The 26,551-nt window shown below is 38.0% G+C and overlaps 1 protein-coding gene across 4 annotated transcripts in view; it reads right to left on the bottom strand.

Annotated features, from left to right (window-relative positions):
• The window catches only part of USP32 (ubiquitin specific peptidase 32), a 109,865-nt gene that overhangs the window by 62,889 nt on the left and 20,425 nt on the right, over window positions 1-26,551 (bottom strand). For all 4 annotated transcript variants that reach the window (XM_045586405.1, XM_045586404.1, XM_036450826.2 and 1 more), the window contains exons 2-5: window positions 13,275-13,402; window positions 7,985-8,090; window positions 6,476-6,594; window positions 1,340-1,499 (exon numbers count right to left, since the gene is read on the bottom strand). In XM_045586405.1, coding sequence (XP_045442361.1) covers window positions 1,340-1,499; window positions 6,476-6,594; window positions 7,985-8,090; window positions 13,275-13,402 — 513 coding nt within the window. The remainder of the gene's footprint in view (window positions 1-1,339; window positions 1,500-6,475; window positions 6,595-7,984; window positions 8,091-13,274; window positions 13,403-26,551) is intronic.

The following is a 26,551-nucleotide window of genomic DNA, read 5'->3' as shown; positions in this document are numbered from 1 at the left end:
ATGGTAAAAGTTCATAATGAAGAATTCCTTTAAAATTCCACCAAACATACAACATCACTTTTTTCGCATGCAAGTCAGGTTTTGGCGTGGGCTGCGGAGCCTCATTTTTGTCCAACCATTGAGGCCGCCTTTTCAAATTAACATACAGCACCCATTGTTCATCTCCGGTAACAATTTGCTCTAAAAACGGCAAACTGTTTTGACGAGAGAGGAGCGAACTGCAAATTGTGACTCTGATTACGGTTGTTGTCGGTCAACTCATGAGGAACCCATTTTCCAAACTTTTGGACTTTGCCAAGTGCACGCAATTGATTGGAAATTGTTTTTTGTGAACAATTTAAAGTTGTCGCAAGCTCTTGTTGGGTAATTTGAGGATTTTGCACCAAAAGAGCTTGAAGAGCTTCTTTTTTTTCTTTTTCTTTTTTTTAATATATTTTATTGATTTTGTACAGAGAGGAAGGGAGAGAGATAGAGAGTTAGAAACATCGATGAGAGAGTCATCGATCAGTTGCCTCTTGCACACCCCCTACTGAGGATATGCCCGCAACCAAGGTACATGCCCTTGACCGGAATCGAACCCGGGTCCCTTCAGTCCCCAAGCCAACGCTCTATCCATTGAGCTAAACCGGTCCCGGCTTGAAGAGCTTCTTGATCAAAATTGGACACACGGCCTCGACCACTCTTGTCATCTAACGAAAAATTTCCCTCGCGAAATTTCTCAAACCAACGCTGGCATTTTCTGGCGCTAACTGCATCTTGACCAAGAGTACTACAGATGTTTTTTGCAGCCTCACTTGCTTTTCTTCCTAATTGGAACTCGTAAAGCATGCAGTGCCGAATATGCTCTCTATCCGCCATCTTCTTAGCCCTAGTTTTGCAACAAAAACCAAACCAAACACAAACTTTTTCAAGCAAAACTTGTTAATTGCACTTCACACGTTCTGTAGATACCACGTGTTTGAAGGTTATGTCAATACAAGTCAACGCCAAGCAAGATTTTAAACGAATGTTTAAAAACGACATTAATTATTACTAGACCTGATACCTGCCAGCCTGATCACATATAGGCTGCCTGGAGTGGTTAGGGGTGATCAGGCTGGCAGGTAGAAGCAGTTAGGGGCAATCAGGAAGGCAGGCAGGCAAGGAGTTGGAAGCCAGCAGTACTGGATTGTGAGAGGGATGTCCGACTAACTGTTTAGGCCCAATCCTGGTGGGACATCCAGCAGTCAAGCATTTCATTTTATTACATTCTAAAAGAAAAAACTGACAATATGAATTTCTTCTTTATAGGCAATTGCATTAAAAAGTGATCAGAAAACAATAAAATGTCATTACTTACAATGTGTGACTCCAGCCAGAGTTTGGTAAAAAGTGGGAGTATCACTATCATCAGTGAGGGTCACATATACACCTCCAGACAGTAGCCAACGAGAGAAAGTAAAAGCATCTTTGTTTACAAGAAGCCAATTTCTAAACTTTTCATAGTTTACCTTTTCACCCTATGATTAGGAAAGAAAAAACATAGTTTAGTCAAAATTTAAAGTATCTTTCTTGGAACATGCACAACTTGAAATCTGCAATTAGTTGACATTAATCTACAAAGGAAGAATTATCTAAATAAATTATCTTATAATCTTGGAAATCAAGGTGTTTTCAAAAACAATTGTACTTCAGAACTTCCATTTACTCGAAATCTATATGCAAATTGCAACTTATTTCATCAACTCATTAAAGCAGTGCATTACTACTACTAAGTCATATTTTATTTGCTAAGGTATTATATATCCTAAAATCAGTAAACTGCATTTCTTTTAATATTTAATAAACCCAATTTTTACTTAACTTACCCCTCTTCTTTAGCACCTCAATCTAAATTAGCATATTTTAATTAAACACATATGAAATTTAAGTGCTCTTTTAAGTTTTGTTGGCAAATTAAAAACAACTTTCCCAGAGTCCTCAATCAGAAGGCATCAATGAAAACATGTATTCACAAGTCAACTAGAATATAAAAAAGAAACAAGTAGATTTATATTTCTTTGCTTTCTTTCCTTGCTAAGACTTCTTTGCCTTGTTAAATCTCTGGGGGGAAAAAGTATGCAGGCTGGGAAAAAACATCACATAGCTATGCAAATCAATCTCTATGGAAGACAAGACTTAGGTTGAGAGAGGACCAGATGTTGCTATGAGAAAAAGGGAGACTCAGCTCACTCAGGGAAATATAATCAGGAATGACACTCAGGAAATATTAAGGGATTCAAATAACTTATAACCTAAAAGAACTATGATGGAGCCCTAGCCAGTTTGGCTCAGTGGATAGAGCCTTGACTCGAAAACTGAAGGGTCTTGGGTTTGATTATGGTCAAGGGCATATACCTCGGTTGCCTGGCCCTGGTTGGGATGGGTGCAGGCGACAACCAATAGTTGTGTCTCTCTCACATAGATGTTTTTCTCTCTATCTCTCCCACTCCCTTCTACTCTCTCAAAAAAAATCAATGGGAAAATATCCTCAAGTTAGGATTAAAAAAAAAAATTAAATAAGTAAAAACCAAACAAATAAAAAATATGAATTTTTACTTTAAAATATATATACAGTAAGAAAAAAACAATACAACTCCTATGTAGATTTCCTTTATAACATTATTTATCAAGGCTAATAAAGCCAAGACAGAAAAAGCAGAGACCCATTCCATGATTCCATGTCTCTGAAATCTAGGTGTTAGGTCTGTATTTTTTAGCTATAGTACTTTTTACAGTTTGGGGGTTGTTTTTAGGAGTGCAAAAACACACAAAACATTTTGGAAGATTTAAAAATAAGACTATTCTAAGAAAACTGATACCAAAACATGGTTATTTGAAAAGCTAGGGTCTTGGATACAATCATCAGATACATTATTCAGAAATTATAGCAGGTAAATACATCAAATAGCTGAATCAGATAAAATTAGCCCATTTATAATGTTGAGTTTTTATCTAAGTATCTAATGATTTATATAGCCTTACATATGAATGTTTCAATACCTTGACCTTTCATTTCTTTGATCTTCCCTCTTCCAAAGCGCTTGTCCTTCATAAAACACTATCCCAGATATTTCCTACCAGTCTTATAATTTTCTTAAAATAACCATTGCTCTTCTCAAAAATGCAATTTTAAGCTTCTCCCTATCACAATTTCCTCTTATAAGCACATGCCTTCTAGTAACCCAACTCCAGTGATTTTTTTTTTATTTCACAGGACCTACAACAATGAGCTACCCTTCAAATCTAATGATCAGTTCTCAGTGATCAGAAGTCAACTCATCTGACCTTTCAGTTTATTTGACTTAGCTGAACACTCCTTCCTCTTAAAACATTTTTTATCACTTGGCTTCCAGGACATTATTCACTCTTGGGTCTCCCCACAGGCTCCTGTTTTGAATTCCTCTTCATCTTGCCAATTTCTAAACATTGGAATATATGATTCAGTCTTCCGATTTGTTTTCTATCTATAAGCCCATAAATCCTTTTCCTTGGACTCCAACCTATTATGTCAAAAGGAAAGCTGACAACTCCACTTGAATGTCTAATATGATTCTCAAATTTAATTATGCCCCAAACCTCCCTCTCTAGTAGTCTTAACCATTTCAGTTAATGATAATTAATTTACTAAATTAGGCGTACACCTTAGTCATTCTCTTCTCTTTCTATCACAGCCCATAATCAATTAAAAAAGATCTTGTCAACTTCGCCTTCAAAATAAATATAGAATCTAAATCTAAAAACTTATCACCTCACTACCACATACGATCTAAATGGCCATTACCTCTTACTTGGGTCATTCAGATATCTCAATTGGACTCTGTCCAGCCTATCCTAAACATAAAAGCTAAAATGATCATATTTAAAAAAACAAAAACATGCCAAAACCGGTTTGGCTCAGTGGATAGAGTGTCAGCCTGTGGACTGAAAGGTCCCAGGTTCGATTCCAGTCAAGGGCATGTACCTTGGTTGCAAGCATATCTCCAGTAGGAGGTGTGCAGGAGGCAGCTGATTGATGTACCTCTCTCATCGATGTTTCTATCTCTCTCTCTCCCATCCTCTCTGTAAAAAATCAATAAAATATATTAAAACACACACACAACTCATGTAGTCATCTGCTCAAAATTCTCTATGGTTTCCATCTCACTAAGGGTGAAGTAAAAAAACTCACACTGTCCTACAGGGTCACATATAGTACCCCTAACTCCATCCACTCCTCCTCCAACCTCTGTAAATTCATTTCCTACAAGATAGCCTGCACACTACATTCCAGCTAAATTGGCCTCTTTGTAGCTCCTTATTCATGTTAAGCACACTCCGAATTCAGGGCCTTAGCTATTTCTCTTAGTGGAAAGTGCCCCCCCCCCCCAATATCTGGTTTTATCTCTCACTTCCTTTAAATTTTTTGTTCAAATGTCACTTTATCTAGCAAGTCTTTCCTACTATTCATACAAAATACTGATATTCAGCTACCTCCTCCCTATCACCACCTCTCTCCCTAATTCTTTTTTTCCTTACCCGAGAATATTTTTCCATTGATTTTTTTTTCTGAAAGAGAGGAAGAGAGGAGAAAAAGGGGAAAGAAGAAAGAGGAAAACAAGAAGAGAAAGAGGGAGGGAGGGAGGAAAAGGAAGAAAGGAGGGAGGGAGGTAGAGAGAGACACAGAGAGAAGCATCTATGTTGGAGAAACATTCATTGGTTGCCAGAGATAGAACCTGCAGCTGAGATAATCTGCCCTTGCCCTTGACCGGAAATCAAATACCTTGACTCTTTGGTCTGAGGGCTGATGCTCTAACCACCAAGCTAAACTGGCCAGGACTATTTTATATTTTCCTATAGCACTAATTATCATCTAAAATATATATATATATATATATATATATACACACACACACACACACACACACACACACACTTGCTTTTGTGCTTAAATTTGAGAGAACTAGGTGATAACCACACTTAATTTCTATATATAAAATGGGAACGTCTTTGTAAACCTTATTAAAATAAAAAATATACACATTTTTTCTCCCAAATGAGCACAGTATTAATACAATTGACATCTCTGAAAAAAAAAATCCAACTAATCAAGCCTGAAAAGATTAGATTGCATTTTTTTTTCTGACCAGCAAATGTTTATTATTGGGGGGCAAGACACAGAGCTAGCCAGTTTGTCTTGAAATATTAAAAGACTATCACAGCAACTTCCAATCAATATGTCAGAACCAAAAATGCAAGAGGCTAATCCTTTGCACCAAATATTATACATAGAAATACTGAGTAAAATGTTACACCATAACCACTAACAAAAACGGCACAGCCAAGCTCAAAAGCAAAAAAGGGAAATCTCCAAGTGCTATCAACAAAGAGGAAGCTCAAAGCCAGAGTGGTGAAAAGCTTAAGAGAGGCCAAAGAGATATCAGAACCATATATATATATATCTGCCTGCAGTATTGACAATCAATGTCTATATAGTTAGGAAGTTGACTAAACTGCATAAAAACTGCCTGAATAAAACCAAGAGCAGTGAAGGACTGTCATCTCTGTGAAATGAAAGTAAGTCAAAGAGCCAATCATAAGAAATCATACAGCAGTGAGTGCTACAGGAAAGATTCAGAAACTTGTAAAAGGGTGTGTGTTTTTTTACTCCACCATCTCTAGGGACTTTTCCCATATTAGTAGACCCCTGAAAAAAAAGGGAATATTCTCTGAAAGATACACATTTTGTAATGTTTAGTTTTATACAAGGAAAATAGAAAAATTATGAAAAGAGAAAAAAATGACAAATTTTGTAAACCCAACTATTGCACAATGCAAATCAAATAAGTAATAACATAAATAGTAAATAGGCCCTGATTGGTCATAACAATACAGAATGGATCGAGGCAAATGAATGATATACCTATATGTCCATGATGAAAAGCAATGGCACTATAATGTACATGTGTCAAACACAAGGCCCGCGGGCCAAATCCGTCCCGCCAGGCCTTGCAATGTGGCCCGCACCGCGCTGTCATCACTGCACTCCGCTGCGTTTCCATCACAATGACAGTTTATGACTGTTCAGTAAACCATTCGGCCCGCGATTTAGGCTGGATTTTAGATTTTGGCCCCTTCTCTGATTGAGTTCGACACCCCTACAAGCAAGCTCAGGTTCCTGCAGGATCACAGTGCAAGAATGTGTGTGTTGGTGTGAGAATATGGGAGTGTATTTCACTATACCATGGTATAGACAGCTGCCTTTACAGTAAAACTGGGTTTCAGATTCACATATGCAGCAGAAATAAGTACCATGAATCTTTAAGCACAAAACATAGTTGAAACATCAACTGTTAAATTAAAAGAATGTTAAGAATATGCTGCACATAAATATTTATTCATCATAGCTAAACTCATTATACAACAGTTAATACTCATAGTCAATAGGTAGGGATAAAATGTAAAACTTTAAATATACCTCTGAGAAACATTTCCTAAGTGTATCTGGGACTTTACCATCCACACCATGGAGCATTCTTTCCATTTCTTCCCGTGTAACATAGCTTCCAGATTCACTTGCAAAAAGACTAAAGATGTCTAAGAGAAAGGAAAAATAAATTAATCTTATCACAGATCAAATATACCCTGGTGGAAGTAGGGAGGAAAGAAAAAGATAATAATTACTTAGTGATTATTAGTGCCAAGTACTTTATGAAGACATAAATTTATTTATTCATCAAAACAATCCAGCAATTCAAATTAAAACAGAAATGTGAGCCCTAACCAGTCTGGCTCAGTGGATAGAGCATCAGCCATGGTATAATTCCGGTCAAGGGCATGGACCTCCATTGCAGGCTGCACCCCCAGCTCTGGTCAGGGAACTTATGGGAGTAATCCATCTATGTGTTTCTCTCACATCAATGTTTCTCTGTCTCTGTATCTCTCCCCTCCCATTAGCAGTCTCTAATAATCAATGGGAAAATATCCTCAGATGAGGATTAATAAAAAACAAAACAAAACAAAAAAAACAACCAACTACCCAGCAATGTGATATACTTTCAAACATACCAAATTTGCAAAAATGTTTAGGTGTGAAAATAAAGAGTTAGCAATAAGGTGGGAAAAACTGAAGCTCTTATACACTGGTAATGAGAGTATAAATTACTGCAACCACTGATGCTATGAACATTCGTGTACTTTTTTTTTAATGAATATAGTTGCCCCTTTAGCCACACAGTTTTATTTTATTTTATTTTATTTTTTAAAATATACTTTATTGATTTTTTTTACCAAGAGGAAGGGAGAGGGATAGAAAGCTAGACACATCAATGAGAGAGAAAATCTACCACTGAGAACACTGGCCAGGGCTATGTTTCTTAATTTTAGTCATTCTAGTGGGTGTGACTTGTTGTCTCATTGTAATTTTGATTACATTTCCCTAAATACTAATTATGTTGAGCCTTTTTCATTTTTTAAAAATATATTTTTACCCATTTCAGAAAGAAAGGGAGAGAGATAGAAACATCAATGATGAGAATCACTGATCAGCTGCCTCCTGCGTGCCCTGCACTGGGGATGGAGCCCACAGCCAGGGCATGTGCCATGACCGGGAATGGAACCGTGACCTCCTGGTTCATAGGTCGATGCTCAACCACTGACCCACGCTGGCCGGGCTGCTAAGCATTTTTTCAAGTGGTTCTTGGACACTTGTTATCTTCTTCAGAGAAATATCAATTTAAATCCTTTGCTTATCATCAGAAATTTGAGGTAAGGCCCTAACTGGCTAGCTCACTTGGCTACAATGTAAGCCTGATATGCCAAGTTTGTAGGTTTGCTCCCCAGTCAGAGCACATACAAGAAACCACCAGTGAATACATAAGTGAAACAACAAAGCAATTTCTGTCTCTCTCAAATCAATTTTAAAAAATGAGCTAAAATAATTCTGTGCCCATCTATATTATCATTTTGAGATAATAAAAGTACTTACATTTTGCTTTCTCTTCATCTTTGCCTCTTGTAAGAAGAACAAGTCCAACTATTAAATTATTGAAATGTAGTCCCTTTGATGTTCCACCAAAAGAACAGTAAATCACCTAGGAGAAAATCATAAAGCCAATCTTAAGATGTTGAGGAATCTGAGGCTGGTAACACCTTAAACAAATATTGTCTCCATCTCCAAACAAGGCCCTGGTAAACTTTAGTGAAATGGTAAGTTTCTCCCCCTTCTTCTTTACCACCTTGTTATTACACTGAGCCAAGAATATACTATATCTAATCTCAAATATATATGCCATTGGCTCATACCCTAAGTATTTATTCTGTTTCTTTGCAGTCCTTAGAAAAGTCCAGAAAGATAAGGTCTTTCAACAGTCCCAATAATGTGATAAAGATTCTATGGGATTACAGAACTTCCTTCAACTTCTATAAAATGTATACACATCATTTTGATTTGAAAGACTGACATTCTCTAACTGTGTAACTACGCAGAAACTTCATTTCTTTAATATGACCTTTTTTCTTTCCTTTTGATTCAAACTGGCCTCATCCAGCATCCAGACCCACTTGCCTTCTTCATTGCCCAGTCACTCCCTTAATCATTAAATCCTTGGTACAATGACATTCTGGTCCACATTAAATAATCCAGGAACAAAGCATCAGGTCTATTGACCACAGAGACAGAATAGTTTCAGTCAGACTACAGATAACATCTAGACCTTAGTTGTGTTCAGCTCCAGAAAAAAACAAACACACACACACACAAAAAATACTACTTAGTTCAGTCTCTGCTGTCCTATACAAAACATCCATATTTCAATCACAAAGTTAAATGTTTTATACAAACAAAGCTGGGTTGGAGAACCAACCCAGCTTTAGTTTTTCCAGATATTCAGCATGCAAAGGCTGGCTTGTAGCACTGGAGAACCTTGACCGAATCTTCTTTGTTGAATCCACCTTACTGCCTCCCAGTGATAACCTAATCTTCCTAATCCTCAGAATTTTAGTGTGTATATTCTGTGCTTTCAATCTTGGTTCTGTTAGAAATGCCCATGAGTGAGCCTAACTACCCCTGATTCTTTCCTCTTCATATATCTCTGAGACTTCCACACCACCTGTTTCTTTCTAGGGTTCCATATCTCCAGCCAGCCACAATACTATGGCCAAGGTACAGACTGTTACTTACAAATACTAGTAGCACCTCGTCCTAAGCATTTTAAGTCATTGACTAGAGTTATGATATAGAAGGCACATGTATTAATTTTGTAAAAATAAAGTTGGAGGGATGGCTAATAAAATAGGTAACTATATAGAATCAAACTCATCTCAGGATGGACACTTGGCTAAAGGTGAAAAGATGAAATGTAATGTATTTAGAGTTTCTTAAAAATTTAGTTTATATATAGTAAATATAAAAGAACAGAATTGAGCTTGGAAATTTTAGGCAACAAAGCTATAATCTTTTTGCATAAGTTAATAGAATTTCATGCTGCATGGTAATGACTCAAGAATAAAGTATTCTCCTACTGTTCACTAATCTAATTCAATCTAGAGAACAGCATGGGATTAACCAGTATGCATATTACGGTAACTATGGTTAGGAAGCAGCAGGGGGAAAGAACTTATTTAAATGCCTACGAGGGAAGGTTCCAGTTTCCCAATTCAAATAGCTGAATTCCATCTATGGGAGGTAGCAGATTTCCAATGGGGATTCCAGTAGAGACAACAAAAATTTGGGATCATGATACTGTGCCAAAATCCTTTGTGGCTTCTAGTTCCACCCCCATTTCGAAAGCCAGAAAATGAGGATTAATAAAAATAGTGTGGTGAGATTTACATGACATACATGGTGTGGTGAGATTTACATGACATAAATTATATAAAAGGTTTATCATAGATCCAGATACCTGGCAAATTAACTCCATAAATGTTAGTTATTATCATCATCAGTCGGAAGCAACATAGAACAGTAGCTAGTATGGATTTGGATACATGGACTTGCTCATTAGCTTTAATACTTGAGTAAGTAACCTAACTTCCTTAAGCCTCAGTATCTTTTCCTCAATGATAAAATGATAGTAACATCAGTACTTACATATGACAAATGTCATATAACTTAAGTTGTCAGATAAAAATTTGTGAACTCATTAGGAAAATAAATTTACCTAAGTGTTCTAAGTTAACATCCCAATTAACAGATAAACTAGCTACATGTGGTTGTTCAAAGTACTAAATTATATACTTGGCAAAGCAGCTAATAAAGTAACTAGCATATAATAAACAATAATCAAAGTCTATCACAGTGACATAATATCTCTAAGGGAAAGGTTTGGTTTCAAATAACCGAATTGTACCTCTTGAAACATCTGCAAACTATGTTATTATACACTAGTGGCCTGGTGCATAGATTCATGCACATTGAAAGGAAATTAATTAGAAGAAATATTTTAATATTTCTCTATAATAGAAGTGTCAACCAAATTCACAATCAACAATGACAGATCCGAAATACATGTGTGCGATTGGTGCCAGTGAGAGCTTTATATGTATCATGCATGCACGAGTCAATGTTTATTTTTAAATTGCCAGTGCATGTCATATGTACCAGCTGGCCGGCCAGTTGGATGGTCAGAGGATTGGTCACTTAGCCTTTTATATATAGAGATAACTATGTTATTGCCAGTTTGGGGTTCAGTTGAAATTATTGAGAGGAGGATAAAAATAACAACCTTGACCATTATAGCCTGATGCTCTCAAATGACCTAATGTGGAACAGACTAATGATAATCAAACAGTTCAGGCAGTATCTCTTTGGAATTCAAGAATAATAAATAAATATTCTATTATCTTTCAAATAAATAGGCTCATGTGGTCTTAATGTGGTTCCTAAAGATTAAAAAAATAATCCTGACCTAGCCAGTTTGGCTCGGTAGATACAGTGTTGGCCTGAGGACTGAAGGGTCTCAGGTTCGATTCTGGTCAAAGGCAATGCCTGGGTTGCAGGCTCGATCCCCATTGGGGGGGAGGAGACGGGGGTGGCATGCAGGAGGCAGCCAATCAATGATTCTCTCTCATCAGTGATGCTTCTATCTGTCTCTCCCTCTTTCTTCCTCTCTGAAATCAATAAAAATATATTTTGCCGAAACTGGTTTGGCTCATTGGATAGAGCATCGACCTGTGGACTGAAAGGTCCCAGGTTTGATTCCAGTCAGGGGCATGTGCCTTGGTTGTGGGCACATCCCCAATGAGGGATGTGCAGGAGGCAGCTGATTGATGTTTCTCTCTCATCAGTGTTTCTAACTCTCTATCTCTCTTCCTTCATCTCTGTATAAAATCAATAAAATATATTTTAAAAAATTTAGAAAGAAAGTATCTTCATCGTATTGGAATAAATGTATTACAGAAAAAATTTTTAGGAAAAAATTTTTACATTAAATGTATTCTAAATAATACTTTCTCCCTAATAATAGCTTTAATAGCTAGTTTTTCTCTTAAAGGCACAATAACCAAGGAAAAAAGTTCTACAAAAATCCACAATTAGAACTTGAACTTATTTGATAACAAGAAATATCACTTTTCCAATTAAAAAAAGAAACTATTCTGCCGGGACCGGTTTGGCTCAATGGATGGAGCGTCGGCTTGGGGACTGGAGGGTCCCGGGTTCGGTTCCGGTCGGGGGCATGTGCCTTGGTTGCGGGCATGTCCCCGGTGGGGGGTGTGCAAGAGGCAGCTGATCGATGACTCTCTCTCATCGATGTTTCTGGCTCTCTGTCTCTCTCCCTTCCTCTCTGTACAAAATTAATAAAATATATTAAAGAAAAAAATAAAATAAAATAAAATAAAATAAAAAAAGAAACTATTCATAAAGCCAAATAACAAAAATTATATCTCACATCCTATCTAATAGAGGGAATATGCTAATTGACCACCACTCCATCACAAAGATGGCTGCACCCACAGCTGAGGCCAAGTTCCTTTAAGGAGCTTTAATGAGCAATCAGCAGGGACCTGAGGCTACACCCTCCTCCACCCCTGTGGGGCTTGACAGGGGACCTCAGGTCATGCCTCCTGCCTTGGCACCAGGCCAGGGGATCTCAGGCTGTGTCCCCCACATGGCGGGGCTTGACCGGGGATCCCAAGGAACACCCCCACCCCATTTGGGGGACCTCAGGCCACACCCCCCATCCTAGCGCTGGGCCAGGGGACCTGAGTCTATACCCCCTGCCCAGCGGGGCTTGACAAAGGCGGGACTGCCTGGGTCTGGATCTAGCCCAATGGGGGTGGGAGGCGCAGGTCTGGGTCTCACATGATTTTGAGGCAGATGTGTGTGGGTGGGGACTTGACTCTGGTCCCCCTTTTAATGTGCATGGGCCACTAGTAATATTGTGCATCTATGTGCAAGGAATCAAATGGGGGTAAGGAAAACACAATTAAGAAGAGAAGTAAACAATGAATTAGTATTTCTTGGCACCAACATTGTGTAAAACTTTAATCAAAAATAGATGTATACATTTTCCCTTACATGTGTTTAATTACATCTTCCTCATCTCATTAATAAGCATTTTGGTTTTAAAACTTATTTTCTTAGGTTTTCAGATGGAGAAAAATTTGATATAGTGGTATATCATTCCTATTTCTTAAATGTAAAAGTTGTAGTAAGCAAGAATTTCTGAGAACTTCCATGACAGTCAAAAATTGTCTCACCTAGGCAAGCTACAGTAAAATACCATTATTAGTTTGACCTTATCTTTCAAACTAAGAGCCCAGCATGCTCTAAGCAAGCTCTTCCTAAATTCATGCCAGTTGGTGCCTTTATCTACAGCCACTGGTAGCTTATATTGACCTAAACACTATACTACTCAACTATTAAGTAAATACTATATAACTCTATAAGAAATGGGAAAATCAAAACCTAACTCAACTATTTATTATCAGTGTGTAACAAATATTGTGTCAACAGCTGAATTTTATTTTATTAAATCACAAGGTCAACTAGAATACTCATCATAAAACAAAAGAGGTTATAAATATCTTCAATATCATTACTAGAACAATATCATCCACAAAGTCAGTGGCTAGTAAAGCTCAGAAATACAAAAGAAGCAGAATTGCACCTCTGCAGTATTGCACCTCTAAGAACATAGTCATATTGACATCTAAAACTTAACTACTCAGCAAGAAAAATAAAGGGGAATTTTAAGTTTGTTAAGACCAAGAGGCCCTTCAAAAACTCAGGCTGGTGGGTAACTATCTCAAAGGAACACCTAGAACACAGAGATTACCTCAGCAACTTTTGGAGGCACTCCATCACCAAGCACTTCCTTGATAAAGCAGTGTTGGCCCATGTAATATGAGAGTCCACAGGTCCTCTTGAAGGCATCCTTCAGTCGCTTCAGCTCTACATCTGTAACTGCAATTCAGAAATAGAAGATGGATAAGAAACCAGAAAAGAAATCTCTCAAAAAATCTTTTTTTTTTTTTTGCCGAAACCGGTTTGACTCAGTGGATTGAGCGTTGGCCTGCGGACTAGAAAAGGTCCCGGATTCGATCAAGTGCATATGCCTTGGTTGTGGGCACGTCCACAGTGGGGGAGGGTGAAGGAAGCAGCTGATCGATGTTTCTCTCATTGATGTTTCTAGCTTTCTATCCCTCTCTCTTCCTCTCTGTAAAAACTCAATAAAAAAATATATTTTTTAATCTTTTTTTTTAAGTCCTGTTCCTAATAAAATTTGGTAACCATTACTTCTCTCCCCAGATAAGCCAAACAAACCCAAGTGTAGATCAACGTAGACATAATTCTAATATTTAAAAATCTAATCTAGAAAATAAATATGAAAATTCTTGACCCACTATCTTCAAACAACAGATTATATATACAAATTTCAAGCAGGGGCAAGAAAGAGGCAACAAGTATTTCAAATTAGCAGGTAAATTAAATGGTATTAGGTTCTGGCATTAATATGTTTTCAGCAGCAATGTACTCATTCCTTTGAGATATAAATTATATTGTTTGTAGTCCTTAAGCATGCACCTAAGTGGAGGATAATCCTAAATTTAGATTAAATTTTTGTCACCATTTACAGATAATGTAATCTATTAATAGATGATTCTAACAACCTAAATATTTTAGATATTCACTATTAAAAAATGATTACTGAGCCATTATTTCCTTTTAGGCATTGATGACTTTTTTCATTGAATAGAACAATCAACCTCTGTCTACAAAGACAGAAAAATAAACACTCTTTAATGCTATGAAGTCAGCACAATGATCACAAAGGAGACACAGAAATGATATTTTTAGTCCATGCTAAAAGAAAAGAAAGACTTCTGGCCAGAAAAGATGATTAGATAAAATGTTAAAGACTAATCCAAGCAAAAGGGACAAGGTCATACCAAGCAGAGATAGCAGTTTGTTTCTACACATATAGAACTTAGAGACTTGTATAGTACTATAACAAAAGAAATAAGGCAGGGAATAGTAAATAATAAGTTTAGAGAGGCATTCATTGACCAAGTAATAGAGAATTCTGTTCTGTCATGACAGTAAGGGATACAGTCAAATATAATTCATATAGAAACTCCAGGCAAAAAGAAAACAGGACATAATAAAATTCAGATAGTTCACTCTACCAGTAATGGAAAGAACTGAAAATGCATGGCAGTAAAAAAGTAGACTGCTACTTCAAGAAGAAAAGGAGGCCGAAGCCGGTTTGGCTCAGTGGATGGGCCGTTGGCCTGTGGACTGAGGGGTCCCGGGTTCGATTCCGGTCAAGGGCACGTACATTGGGTTGGTTGCAGGCATATCCCCAAGTGGGGGGCATGCAGGAGGCGGCTGACCGATGTTTCTCTCTCGTCGATGTTTCTGACTATCTCTCTCCCTTCTTCTTTGTAAAAAAGTCAATTGATATTTTGTGTGGCAGCCCAAGCTAAAACCAAGTTTTGTATTGAGAAATGGCTGCTGCTATAACCAATGTGGATGTGGATGTGGTTTAGAACTGTGTAATGGATATAGATTGGAGGAGTTTTGAGGTACATGCCAGAAAAGACTTATATTGCTGTAAAGAGCCCGTTGGTAGAAATATGGACATCAAAGGCCATTCTGAGGAGTTCTCAGACAGAAATGAGAAATATGTTACTGGAAACTGGAGATCTTTGTTAAAAAAGTGGCCAAGTGGACTGAACCTTTGTGTGATGAAATTGAATATTTAAGAATATTTCTAAGCAAAGTGTCAAAGAATTGTTTTCTCCTTACTGACAGGAAAGAGACACAGAACTTGAAGATTTGGAAAATGCTCAGCCTATTTATACTACAAAAAGACAAAGTTTATTCTGAAGAGAACACTAAAGGTGTGGCGGAAAAACTATTTGATAAGGAGATCAGTATGGATGTGAGCCATCAATTTAATCAATCATCTCACAGAAGCCAGGAATAAAGATTGTATTATACCAGCAGAAACACTTCCAGCTGTTACTATATGAAACAGAAAAAAAAAAAGGGGGGGGGCTATCAAGACTTCTGGAATTCTACAGATGGGACCTAGTTACCTAGCACAAACAAGAGATATCCTTCAAGAAAAGGGAAGCTGGACTGCAAAGCTGATTCAGAGATAGCAGGGCTGCCACTCTGATCACAGGCCCAGAAGGCAGGACTGGTTTCAAAAGGTGGGGTCTCCTTGGTTTGAGGATGGAGAACCAGAATGCCACCACCCCGTGCCTTAAGAGCAAGGTGATGGCCCAGTGCCTGGGGGCATGACTGCCCCACAGAGCCATGGGAGTACACTGCCTCCCCAGTGGGCCAAAGAGGGTTATTTTTGAGACATCTAATGGAATTTGATATGTTAAGTTCTGATTTGGGGGCTGTTGGGATAGAATGTATTTCTGATGCACTGTGGACATTCATTTTGGAGGGCCAGGGTTAAAATGTTATAGATTGAACATACACATCTCTCAAAATTCATATGTTGACACCCTAACCCCCAGAGAGACTGTATTTAGAGTCGGGAAGTAGTTATGGTTAAATGAGGTCATAAGGGTGAAGTCATGATTGGATAAGATTATAAGAAACACTAGAGCTTAAAAGCTTACTCTCTTGCTCTGGCTTTAGGCACACAGGTACAGACAAAAAGGGGACACATACTAAACTTGTAAAGCTCACAGGAGGCCTGTGAGGCAGTCTTACAAATGCAGAATCCTAAAATAACCATAAAGGATGGTCTGAAATAAAAATGTGGGTTTTTTGTTTTTGTTTTTTAACTAAAAGCAGTTTATGAGGGGTAGTCATGTCCTAGGCCAGTGTCTTCCCTGACAAGGGCCAATCTTTATCTTAACTGAGCCTGTTTATTATTGTCTTTTTATATCTATGATAACATATAATGGAACCTTAGTTCTCCAACTTAATACATTCCGGAAAGGCTGTTGGAGAAGTGATTTGTTTGAAAACTGAATCATTCCTCCCTTCCTGCCCCCATTAGAAATCATGTAAGTTGAATTAATCTGTTCCAGACACACACCCCCCAATGATTTCTTATATACATGTTTAATGTACCGTTTAATCTAGAAACAAACACTTCTTTTTTTTAATTTATCAAACCACTCCCTACTAACCTTAAATGATTTTTTCATATTATGAAATGCTACCACACGGGCTAACTGCTATCACTGCTGCTTTATGCTTGTCCAATCAACAGCAGTTTTTTTACCTATTCAATTGCCTATGATGTCTTGTGAGCACTCTTAGCAACATTAGCACCCTGAATGGCCTCTTTATGTTTTAAAATTGTGCTAATTGTCGCCAACAAACACATTCTCTCCTTTGTTATCTAAGAGATGCTTTTTGGTTAACAACGGAAACATTTTCTCTGAGAACAACTTGGTCCAGAACTGAATTGTTCTAGAAGGGAGAGTTGGAAGTTGGACTGCATGTAACATCAGGATAACTTTCTTGTTTCTAGACCCCTCAGAGACAACCAATGCACCAGGGGGGGGGGGGGGCGAGGGGACAACGGAAGGACCATAAATCCTCATTGTTATTGTTACCATGTTAATTGTTAATTGTTGACTGTTAACTATCCTGAACTCACTTTACTTTTTATCCAATGCCAGAGATCACCCCTTTACTTTCTCTCACCTCCCTAAACTATCACCAATGGATTTCATATTACACACATCTTCTCTTTGATCCTAATGTATAAAACAAGGTGCAAAACTGCCATTCTCTGAGGCATTATTTCAATCCATTGAGATTCTGCTTCCTGGCATTGGTTGACAGTTTGGCAAAAAATAAACTCACAAAAATTCTTCACAGGTTTGAATGTTCCTTAGTTAACACAAAGGAAAAGGCACTTGAAGGCACAGAGAAAAGGTAGCCATCTGCAAGCCAGGAAGAGAACTATCACTAAATCCTGCCAGAACCTTGATGAACTTTGCAGCTCCTAGAACTGTGAAAAAATTCATCTGTTTTTTAAGCCACCCAATTTTTGGTATTTTTTTTTTTGGTATCCTAAGCAAACTAATACAATTTCTATAGTACAGACAATAAACAGGCCAACCCCTCCTTTACAATAAAGAAGCTTATTTAAATTGCTTTTGCAGGCCGAAACTGGTTTGGCTCAGTGGTAGAGCGTCGGTCTGTAGACTGAAAGGTCCCGAGTTCGATTCCGGTCAAGGGCATGTACATTGGTTGCGGACACATCCCCGGTGGGGGATGTGCAAAAGGCAGCTGGTTGATGTTTCTCTCTCATCGACGTTGCTAGCTCTCTATCTCTCTCCCTTCCTCTCTGTAAAAAAATCAATAAAAAATATACTTTAAAAAAAATTGCTTTTGTAGGATCCTATGTAGAGATTAGAGCTCACGGTCCTTGCAAGGAAAATAAAAGTATCTTTGGGAAATACATTCCAAACCATGGATAGTACAGAACTCACATATACTTTTTTCCCTTACACACATACTTATGATAAAACTCAAATTATACATTTGGCACAGTTAGTTAACAATAATAAAAATACAACAATTATTAAAATATATTGTAATAAAAGCTATATGAATGGATCCCCCCCCCCCAAAAAAAAATATTTCATTGTGACTTGCACATACGACAAGGATAATCTGGACAAAAGTAAACCTTTTTATAGCCCTGGGACATGACTATCTACCATCATTTGCCCAGGTAGGAATTTATGATCAGATCACCCTGTGAGGTTACTTTCAGTCAGAATGATTGCAGAGCCCCCTTTTCATCCACTCTCTCATAGAGCTATGGCAGTATCATACATTCAGATTTTACTGAAAGATAGTTGCTGTTTAAACAGTTTGGTTCCAAAGGCATGAATGAAAATTTAACATTTGAATCAGATGAAAACCACTGAGGTAAACACTAGAAAACATGCTTTTCACTGCCAATGTAGAGCAAGAATTTCCAAACACAGAAGAAATGCACCAAATGTAGCGAAGACATCACAAACAGTATTAATTTATAAATGTGCTTGGTGCAGCTGATCTAAAGTGAATTTACCTACCAAAATTCTCTGGCAGGCCATCTATAGCAAAAGCTACCTACCGCAAAGCCACTTCAGGTAGATAATAAAGGACTTCCCAGATGGAACATCTCAAACAAGAGACAGCCTACAGACACCAAGTTTTTTTGGGTTTTTTTTTTTTTTTTTTGCCATTAGCGACGTGGATGAGAACACTACCCCACTAGAGTTTCAGAATGTATATATCTAGTGCTAACAGGTGTAGTAAGAGTTTTTCCTCTAAGAAGGTACGAAGCAAAGTGGAAGGGTTAAACTCTCACACATACTTGTAATCTTTCAAGTGGCACAAAATTGGAAATTCTGAAATTGGCTTAATATCTGTTCTATAAACTAGAATCTCTTATTTTTCTTTAAAGCATATATTAGAAAGATAACCAATTAGAAGATGGAAAAAAGACTTAAGTGAGGATTTCATAAGAGAGAAAACATTAGAAAGTGTGTTCAATTTCACTAGTAATCAAGGAAATGCAAGTTAAAACCAATATCATAACTATTAAAGTGCCTAAAATTAAAAAGGCTTAGAACACCAAATGTTGACAAGGATATAGAGAAACTGAAACTCTGATTCATTGCAAGAGGAAATGTAAATTGGTAAATCTGCTGTGGGAAAGGTTTAGCAGTTTTTTTGTTTGTTTTTTTAAAATATATTTTATTGATTTTTTTTATAGAGAGGAAGAGAGAGGGATAGAGAGCCAGAAACATCAATGAGAAAGAAACATCTACCAGCTGCCTCCTGCACACTCCCTACTGGGTATGTGCCCGCAACCAAGGTACATGCCCTTGTCTGAAATCGAGCCTAGGACCCTTGAGTCCACAGGCCGAAGCTCTATCCACTGAGCCAAACCAGTTAAGGTGATTTAGCAGTTTCTTATTAAGTTAAACAAGTACATATTCTGTAACCTAACAATTTTACTTTTTTTTTCTTTTAAATATATTTTATTGATTTTTTTTTTTTTAAAGAGAGGAAGAGAGAGGGATAGAGAGCCAGAAACATCGATGAGAAAGAAACATCTACCAACTGCCTCCTGCACACCCCCTACTGGGGATGTGCCTGCAACCAAGGTACATGCCCTTGACCGGAATCGAACCTGGAAACTTTCAGTCCGCAAGCCGACGCTCTATCCACTGAGCCAAACTGCTTTCGGCGTACCGTATTTTTCGGACCATAAGACGCTCCGGACCATAAGACGCACCAGTTTTTAGAGAAGGGAAATGAAGAAAAAAAGATTCTGAAACAAATAGTGTCCTAAAATATTTTATGTGCATTAAAACCCAACATCACAGTCATAAACACATGTAATCAACCCTGTAAAGTAAACAGCAGCATTTAGAACCATTTTAGAGCCGGGCAAGCACACAGAGACCACACAGAGCCGGGCAAGTAAAAAACTTTTTTTTAAAAGTATATGTGTAGGCTATATTTGGACCATAAGATGCAGGGACTTTTTCCCCCCACTTCTGGAGGAAAAAAAGTGCGTCTTATGGTCCGAAAAATACGGTAATTTCACTCTTAAAGTATTTATCTAAGAAAAGTAAAAAGATATAATCCTGCCTGGCCAATGTGGTTTAGTGGTTAATGTCAACCTATGAACCAGGAGATCATGGTTCGATTCCTGGTTGGGGCACATGCCAGAATTTAGGGCTCAATCCCTAGTGTGGGATGTGCAGGAGGCAGCCAATCAATGATTCTCTCTCATCATTGATGCTTCTATCTCCCTTTCCCTTCCTTTCTGAAATCAATAAAAATATATTTAAATAAATAAATAAATAAATAAATAAATATATATATATATATATATATATATATATATGTAATGATCCCAAAACCAAGACGTTTTCAAAATGTTCACAGTAACCTCATCCATATATATAAAACCCTAATATTCAAATAGACCAAGGCAGAACAATAGAACAACCAGTCATTATGATGTGCGCTGATGACCAGGGACATGGTGGGCACTGGCAGCAGGCAGCAGAGCACAGAACATGGTGGGCATCAGCAGCAGTGGGAGGGTGGAGCTGGTGAGCAGGGATGCCAGACCAAGGTGGGGTGCCGGTTGCTGTAATCAGGGGCTATAATCCAGGGCGAGCCTCTGGTGGTTACTGAAAATTCTTTGCTCCCATGGGCCGGGGTCCCACCCAGCACTTGCACCTGCTGCCAGCACTGGCCCCACTTGCACCTGCTGCTGGCACCAGACCCCCCCCCCCCCCACTCAGTGAGAGCGCCGGGCCAATCGCTTGGTGTCATCAGCAGGTGCAAACAGCAACTGCTGGCCCCAAATTCCCCTCAAGGCTTCTCCACCTCCCCCTGCACCTGAAGGGCAATAGGAGCAGCAACCACCACTTGCACCTGCTAACGGCGCCAGCCCCCATCACTCTGTGCCATCAGCAGGGCAGCGCCATCAGCGCACTGGAGCAGCGGCAGCAGCAGCAGGGCTGCCAGCAGACAGACTAGAGGCCAGGCAGGGTGTAGCCCATAGTTCTTTTCAAGGTGTACAAATTCATGCACTGGGCCCCTAATTGATAATAACCAAACACTGGAGCCGAAACCGGTTTGTCTCAGTGGTAGAGCGTCGGTCTGTGGACTGAAAGGTCCCAGGTTCGATTCCGGTCAAGGGCATGTACATTGGTTGCGGGCACATCCCCAGTAGGGGGTGTGCAATAGGCAGCTGATTGATGGTTCTCTCTCATCGACATTTCTAGCTCTCTATCTCTCTCCCTTCTTCTCTGTAAAAAATCAATAAAATATATTTAAAAAAATAAATAAATAAATAACCAAAAACTGGAAATGACCCAAATGTCCATGCACAAGTGAATAAAAAGACTAAGATACATTAATATTATGGAAAATTATTCACCAATAAAGAGGAAAAAGGTACTGATACATATAACAACATGGATGAAACTTCAATACTATACTGAGCAAAAAAAGGCTGATTTAAAAGAGTAGATTCTACTACATGAAAACTAATAAATCTATGCCAGATACATAGGAACAGTCCAAGTACAAATATCTGACTTTCTGACAACTCAACAGCTCCTTACAAATGGACAAAAATTCCCTAGAGATACCTTTATCCCTCTAAGTGTATAATAGTAGTTGATAAACACTCTAAAGCTGCATCTGAAAAGGACAGACTGGCCTAGCAGAGATGGGTGTTCCATATCTATTAACATTAACATTTACATACATCTTTAAATAACTTCTTCAATTTTATTGTCATCTAGTATTCCCAGTTTTGTTCCTACTACTTTTTTTTATTGCAAATGTACAGTATTTCAGCTAAAAGGTTGAGTTAAATTTCTGTAAGCCAGATCCCTAAGAATCTAATAATCATTTATAACATTGTTTCTATAGAGAAATAAATGGATAGAGTACTTTAAAACTAGGCTTATTCTAAGGTTTAAAAAAACATGTTCCAATGGCTCATTTAATCCAATGTGTTTCTCTAACCTCATTAAATCACTCAATAACACAAATCTAACCTTTGATAGTGAACAAGTCTACCAAAATGACATTTTCACAAATCCCTTTAAGCATTCACAATGTTTTGTTCTGGCTCTAAACTAAAACATAGAAATATTGCTTTTGAAGGTAATGTTAAAAATAAGCATTTCTCCAAAGTTTCTAAAATATCTATGAAGAAAAAAAGGTTAAAATATAAACAGAACATAAAAGTAGAAGTAATACAGAAGACTTCCCATGACATAAACAAAAATCTACAAATATGATACAGATAGGAAAATTGCAAAAAACAGACTAGTGATGACTACATTATAGTTGGCATGAGTAGATTGCAAAGTTAAGTACTAAATACATTAATAGACGAGATCACTCTGGACAAAATCTGGATATCTATAGAGGGTACCATAAAAAAGACAATGTACTTGAAATATATAAAGATGTATAGGCAACAATCAGAAAAAGTTATAGGACAGAACCTCACAACTTAGAAACAGTACTAGACCTAGTCATCTCTTCTACTATGTCTATCCAAAGTTGTTCTTGGCTTTACCACAACACACATGGTTAGTGCAGGCTGAGGATAGATTGTGACTCCCTATCTTCACCTCACAGACTGCGAGTGTCTAATCAAAATGGACCTCCCTAACTTTGCAGAGCATCAGGTTGGACCATCTGCCACTACTTCTGTTCCTCAGCATCCCTGAGCTTTGCTGCACTGCATAAAAATTAAAGTAGTCTAAGGGAAAATTCTGCTTCTTTTCTATTAGTTTTTTTTATTAACAAGCATAAAATGTGAAGAAAAAAATAATATGAATAAAATCTGTATGCTAGACAACAAAGCTATTTTGTTAATGAATAAACCATCAACAACTTATAAACTTAGAACACAAATGGAGAAAATGCAAGTTGTACAAGTTTTCTTCTACTAAGAATAACAGCTCATTCTGAAACATGCCAACTATAGTTAACAAATTCAAATAACTTCTAGAAAGCATGTGTCCTTGAAAACTGCCCAGAAGAAAAGAACATCAGCCGAGACCGGTTTGGCTCAGTGGATAGACTGTCGGCTTGGGGATTGAAGGGTCCCGGGTTCAATTCCGGTCAAGGGCATGTACCTTGGTTGCGGGCATATCCCCGGTGGGGGGTGTGCAAGAGGCAGCTGATCGATGACTCTCTCTCTTCGATATTTCTAACTCTCTATCTCTCTCCCTTCCTCTCTGTACAAAATCAATAAAATATATTAAAAAAAAAAGAACATCAATCAAGCCAAAACAGGTTTGGCTCAGTGAATAGAGCTTCGGCCTGTGGACTCAAGGGTTCTAAGCTTGATTTCAGACAAGGGCATGTACCTTGGTTGCGGGCACATTCCCAGTGGGGGGTGTGCAGGAGGCAGCTGATCGATGATTCTCTCTCATCGATGTTTCTAACTCTCTATCCCTCTCTCTTCCTCTCTGTAAAAAATCAATAATATATATATATATATATATATTTTTTTTTTTTTAAAAAGAACATCAATCAAAAAAGACTCCCCTTAGTTTATGGCCAATCTATTGTATACTTAAATACCACAGAAGAGTCTTAAAAATGTCATGAAAAGAATGCCTTTACTGGGAGCAGCCAGGCCCGGAGCGGCCGGGCCCGGAGCAATTGGGCCCAGAGCAGCCGAGTCGGGTGTGGCCAGGCCTGTAGCAGCAACAGCCAAGTCCAGAGCAACTGGGTCGGGAGCGGCAGTGACCAGACATGGAGCAGCTGGTTGTGGAACGAACCAGAGCAACAGAGGCCAGGCCCGGAGCAGCCTGGCCCGAAACAGCTCGCTCCTCACCTGCCCCTGCCCCACGGCTGCCTCTCAGACATGGCTGGAAACTTTTGCAGGAACTTGAGGGTCTGCTGAATCAAGTGATGAAGGCTTATATCTGGATGTGTTGAGTTAGTATAGGGCTGGGGTGTTGATCTGTGAGTGCCTTGGGTGGGGCCTGGATGAGGCTGGTTGTCCTATTTGGAAATGTCTTTTGTGTGAAGTGTATCATTGGGCATGTGGAGGTATTATTGATATGAGAAAATGCTAAGTAACAGATTTGCTATCTGAAAAGGGATTTACTATCGGGGAAAGGGAGGGAGGAAGAGACTGAACATAAACAGTGCACCAATGGATGAGGATGAGGGGGCAGAGGGTGGGGTGGGAACCTGTTGGAGGGGGGAAGAAACGAGGAACCTTTGTAATAATATGAACAATAAAGATTGATTTAAAAAAAAAAAGAAAAGAAAAAAAAGAATGCCTTTAAGTATTTATTAGCTTTTTAAAAAATTCTCCATAACAAAATGGCTAGTCAACATATATTAACAAGTTTTCTAAGTTCACCCTTTCCAGCAAACACACAAATCAGTCATTCTCTTGATTCATAAACTTCTGAGCTATCAGCAACATGCCACTCATCAGTTCAACAACATTAAATTATATGCTCCCAAGTACTCTCCTGGGGGTGAGGGGGATCAAAGACATCTAGTAGCCTAAATCCCTTCCCAAATCTAACCAAAATGTAATGACAGGTTATCATCACTGCCTTTAACCATAAACAAAATAAGATTAAATGTTGTAGCTTGCCGAGACTGGTTTGGCTCAGTGCATGGAGCGTCGGCCTACGGACTGGGGGGTCCCAGGTTTGATTCCGGTCAAGGGCATGTACCTTGGCTGCGGGCACATCCCCAGTTGGGGGTGTGCAGGAGGCAGCTGGTCGATGTTTCTCTCTCATCGACATTTCTAACTCTCTGTCCCTCTCAATTTCTCTCTGTGTAAAATCAATAAAATATGTATTAAAAAAAATGTTGTAGCTAACCTAGCAATTTACTTTTTATTTTTAATATATTTTTTATTTTTTTTATTTTTTTTTACAAAGAGGAAGAGAGAGGGATAGAGAGTTAGAAACATCAATGAGAGAGAAATATCGATCAGCTGCCTCCTGCACACCCCTCACTGGGGATGTGCCCACAACCAAGGTACATGCCCTTGATCGGAATCGAACTTGGAAACTTTCAGTCTACAGATCGATGCTCTATCCACTGAGCCAAACCGGTTTTGGCAGCATTTTACTGTTTAAAAAGCAATTTCACAGATACTATCTCACTAGATTCTTAAAATAGTCTTATAAAATAAGAATAACATACATTTTAGTATTGTTTCTTCCCTGTTTGGAAGAGGAAGGAGAGAGGAAAAGACAGACAGGAGAGGGAAAGGATTGAGGGAGATGGAGAGAGAGGAAGGTTGGGAAGCCAGAGTGGGGAGGCTTGGCGAAAGACTGCCTCATCCACAAGTACTTTAAGGTTCCCTAAAGAAACAAGTGAGGTTCTCTTTCATCACCATTGCCCAAACCCTGCTATGCCAATCACGAGTATTTTAGGTATTGTTTCTTATAGCTCTCTGATCTCAAATTTTCTAATACCAATGATATATATTCTTCTCATACTAAACTCTCAATCACAACTTTCAGACGGGTACCTAACTGTAAAACTGTAAAAACATTTATTGCATAAATGGCAATAGTTTACCCATAAGCATAAGGGCAAAAGTCATTACTGTTTTACTAAACATTCAGATAAACGTACAGCAGCATTACCAGCGTATGGCTTGAAGAAAAAAGTTATTTCAACAAGTGAAAGTTAATTTTGTTTAAATTTTTTTTAAAAAGTGTATTGTTTTCCACTTTACCTTATCAATCAAGCTCTAATTCAATTAATCTACTTTCTTTATGAATTTGTCTTTAAAAATGACTGCATTTTAAGCTGAATTTAACTTCCAAGACAATTAATCTGTAACTAAAGAATTACTTTCCTGTAATCATTCACTCGATATTTCCCTAAGGAATTCTTGTCCTAGTTATACACAAAAATTTTATTACTTTTTCATTATTCTACACTGACTTCATAGTAATGGTTCCAAAGTCATTAGGAAACAAAGTAATTACTAAAAGGATTCATTCAGAGAAGATATTTTTACAAATATAATTTTATATGTCATTTTATTAAAATACAAAAAAAAAAAAAAATACCACAGAATATATGCAAAAAACTAGAACAAAACTATCAAAAAGAGTTTGGCCTTGAATCCAAACTTATACAAAGGATAGGCTTCAAAATGACATGAAAAATTAACTTATGTGTTTAATAGTAATGGTACTATTGTAGTACTCTGACATTTCAAACTGAAATGAATATTTCCTCCACAAACACACTCAAGAAACACACTGCTATTATTATAGTGTATAAAAAAATCTCAAGCCACTTTTTTGCTCAGTGGTTGAGCATTGACCCAGGAACCAGGTCACAGTTTGATTCCCAGTACATGTCACTCACCTGTTTGGAGGTTCCAACCCCACCGGGTGGAGGCTTAAGTGGGAGACAACCAATCAATGTATCTCTCTCACATCAATGTTCTCCTTCCAATCTTCCACTATCTCTAAAAATTAATGGGAAAAAAATATCCTTGGGTGAGGATTAACAAACAAAAAACAAAAAACAACTGTTAAAACCACGAATTGAATCTGGCCATCAAAAAAGTAAACA

The sequence above is a fragment of the Pipistrellus kuhlii genome, unplaced genomic scaffold, assembly GCF_014108245.1.
Source record: "Pipistrellus kuhlii isolate mPipKuh1 unplaced genomic scaffold, mPipKuh1.p scaffold_m20_p_22, whole genome shotgun sequence".
Taxonomy (NCBI): domain Eukaryota; kingdom Metazoa; phylum Chordata; class Mammalia; order Chiroptera; family Vespertilionidae; genus Pipistrellus; species Pipistrellus kuhlii.
Note: the sequence above shows the minus strand (reverse complement) of the source record. Positions and strands in the feature narration are given on the sequence as shown.